General features: G+C 32.2%; 1 protein-coding gene across 1 annotated transcript; it reads right to left on the bottom strand.

The window, feature by feature from the left end:
* Positions 1-548: 548 nt before the first annotated feature.
* On the bottom strand, positions 549-1235 carry LOC107488155 (heavy metal-associated isoprenylated plant protein 39-like). The gene is made up of 3 exons (XM_016108850.3): positions 1123-1235; positions 943-1018; positions 549-859 (listed from the first exon to the last, which is right to left on the bottom strand). Exons 1-3 carry the CDS (start codon positions 1147-1149, stop codon positions 549-551), a joined length of 414 nt encoding a protein of 137 aa, XP_015964336.1. The 5' UTR covers positions 1150-1235.
* Positions 1236-1900: the final 665 nt, after the last annotated feature.

The following is a 1900-nucleotide window of genomic DNA, read 5'->3' as shown; positions in this document are numbered from 1 at the left end:
TTGAATTATACAGAACTTATCAGAATAAAAATACACCCAAATATTTTCGTATTACACCCAAATATCTCTGTGTTATACCCAAATTTGTTGCAAATATAGAAAAATATTTCTTCTAATGCTACATTTTTTTCTGAATTGAACCACATCTCAACCACTTGATTGGATTCAAAATAATAAAAAGAGGAAAAGAAATTTCAATGAAAAAGGAAGGAGGAAAAGGTGATGTTGATGGTAACGATAACGAAAAAGAAAAATAACGAAGAAGAACGTGCGGTAACAAAAAGAAGAAGAATGTAAGTAACAACACAAAACGCATAAATATAAATAATTTGTAAAGACTTGTATGAAAAAAAATGCCCGTGAAAAATAATTCATAAAGAATAAAGAAGTATAGAGTTCACTATGATAATAATAGTTTATATATGTAGTGTATGTAAGAAATGATTTGTCTAGTAAATTACTATAAATCTTTGATTTAATTATAAATTATTACTCCATGCATATAGAGAAGCTACCTACAAATTATTAAAGAGCACCCAGCTAGAAAGTTAAAGAATGATACAAGCATTTGGATTGTCTTCGAGACTGTGAACGTTATAGTACATGGTCATGTGGGGATTGTAGGTTTTGTATAGCTTAACAAGCTCCGCAATTGAATCATCGTCCTTGTTATTCTTGTCATCACCATCTTTCTTCCCTTTTTCAATACTGCCCTCATCCTTCTTATTATTTGTCGGTCCAAGTGACACTATATCTGTGTGACATATCTTTCTTAATGTGATTACCACTTTCACTGCGTCAAAATCACCAACCACCGTCATTTTCTTCTCCTTCATCTCCATCGCTATTGACTCAATTCCTATCATTCAACTCATATATATGAAAATAAGTACAATCCATAAAAATTGCATTATGAGTTTTAGAGTATTTGTGTGTTAGTACCTTTAATGCTAGAAACCACTTTCATGGCCTTCTGCTTTGCTTTCTCATCATGCAAGTTCACATTTAGAATCATCAACTAGAGAACAAGAAGGTGCATGACGATTTCAATGGAATACATGGGACTAAAGGAAGAGAAGAGGGAAACAGAATGTGGCATAATAAGAAGATGGGAATTCTTACCTTCATTATTTCGTCACTCAGCTTCATTTGACAATGATGAGTTGGACTATTGAATAACTGTTATTATTTTAAGAAAGGTAGAGAGGCATAGAAGTGGAAGTGGAAGGGTGTTAATTATATAAAGCAAGACAATGCAAAGAAGAATGGAACAAAAGGCAGAAGAAAGGTATATAAGGAGCAAATTCAATTACGTGTTGTAGAAGGAACTACCAGAAGTTGCAAGGACTGACTTTCTATTTGTTCATACATGATTCCAAAACAACTCAAACTACTTTTCCATAGCAAGTGTAGTACTGTAGTGCTCCTAATTTGGTTTCCGTCAACATTTATTCCCCTCACGTTATTTATATATTTTATTTTGTGTCATAATCATAAGATTTAAATTTTGATATGGTTCCTATATAACATTTTTTAATTTTTAGATTTTAGATGTTGCACCTACTGCATTCCTTAACCCTACAGCCTCGGCCATTCACGTGAAAAGTTTCTACTTTCTATGTCTGTGAATTAAGTTTAACTTTTTACCAATAGTACAGTAAAACTTTGTTTAGTACAGATTGGACTGTAAAAATTACACATTCCAACTAGTTAAGGGTTAAAATAAGTGTTACTTTTCCAGTACTATATCTACATCGTTATAGCCAGCCAAGAAACTAACATCACTATTCTAGAGTTGATTGTGACCCAACAATTGAGTTCCACATGATCAAAATTTAAATCTTAGAAGCAATTCTTTGTGTAAAACAGTAAAAGTATGGGTTATTGATACGCTTCGCAA

Source organism: Arachis duranensis, chromosome 5 (genome assembly GCF_000817695.3).
Source record: "Arachis duranensis cultivar V14167 chromosome 5, aradu.V14167.gnm2.J7QH, whole genome shotgun sequence".
Lineage (NCBI taxonomy): Eukaryota > Viridiplantae > Streptophyta > Magnoliopsida > Fabales > Fabaceae > Arachis > Arachis duranensis.
The sequence above is the reverse complement of the archived record's forward strand: the minus strand, read 5'-3'. Positions and strand labels throughout refer to the sequence as shown.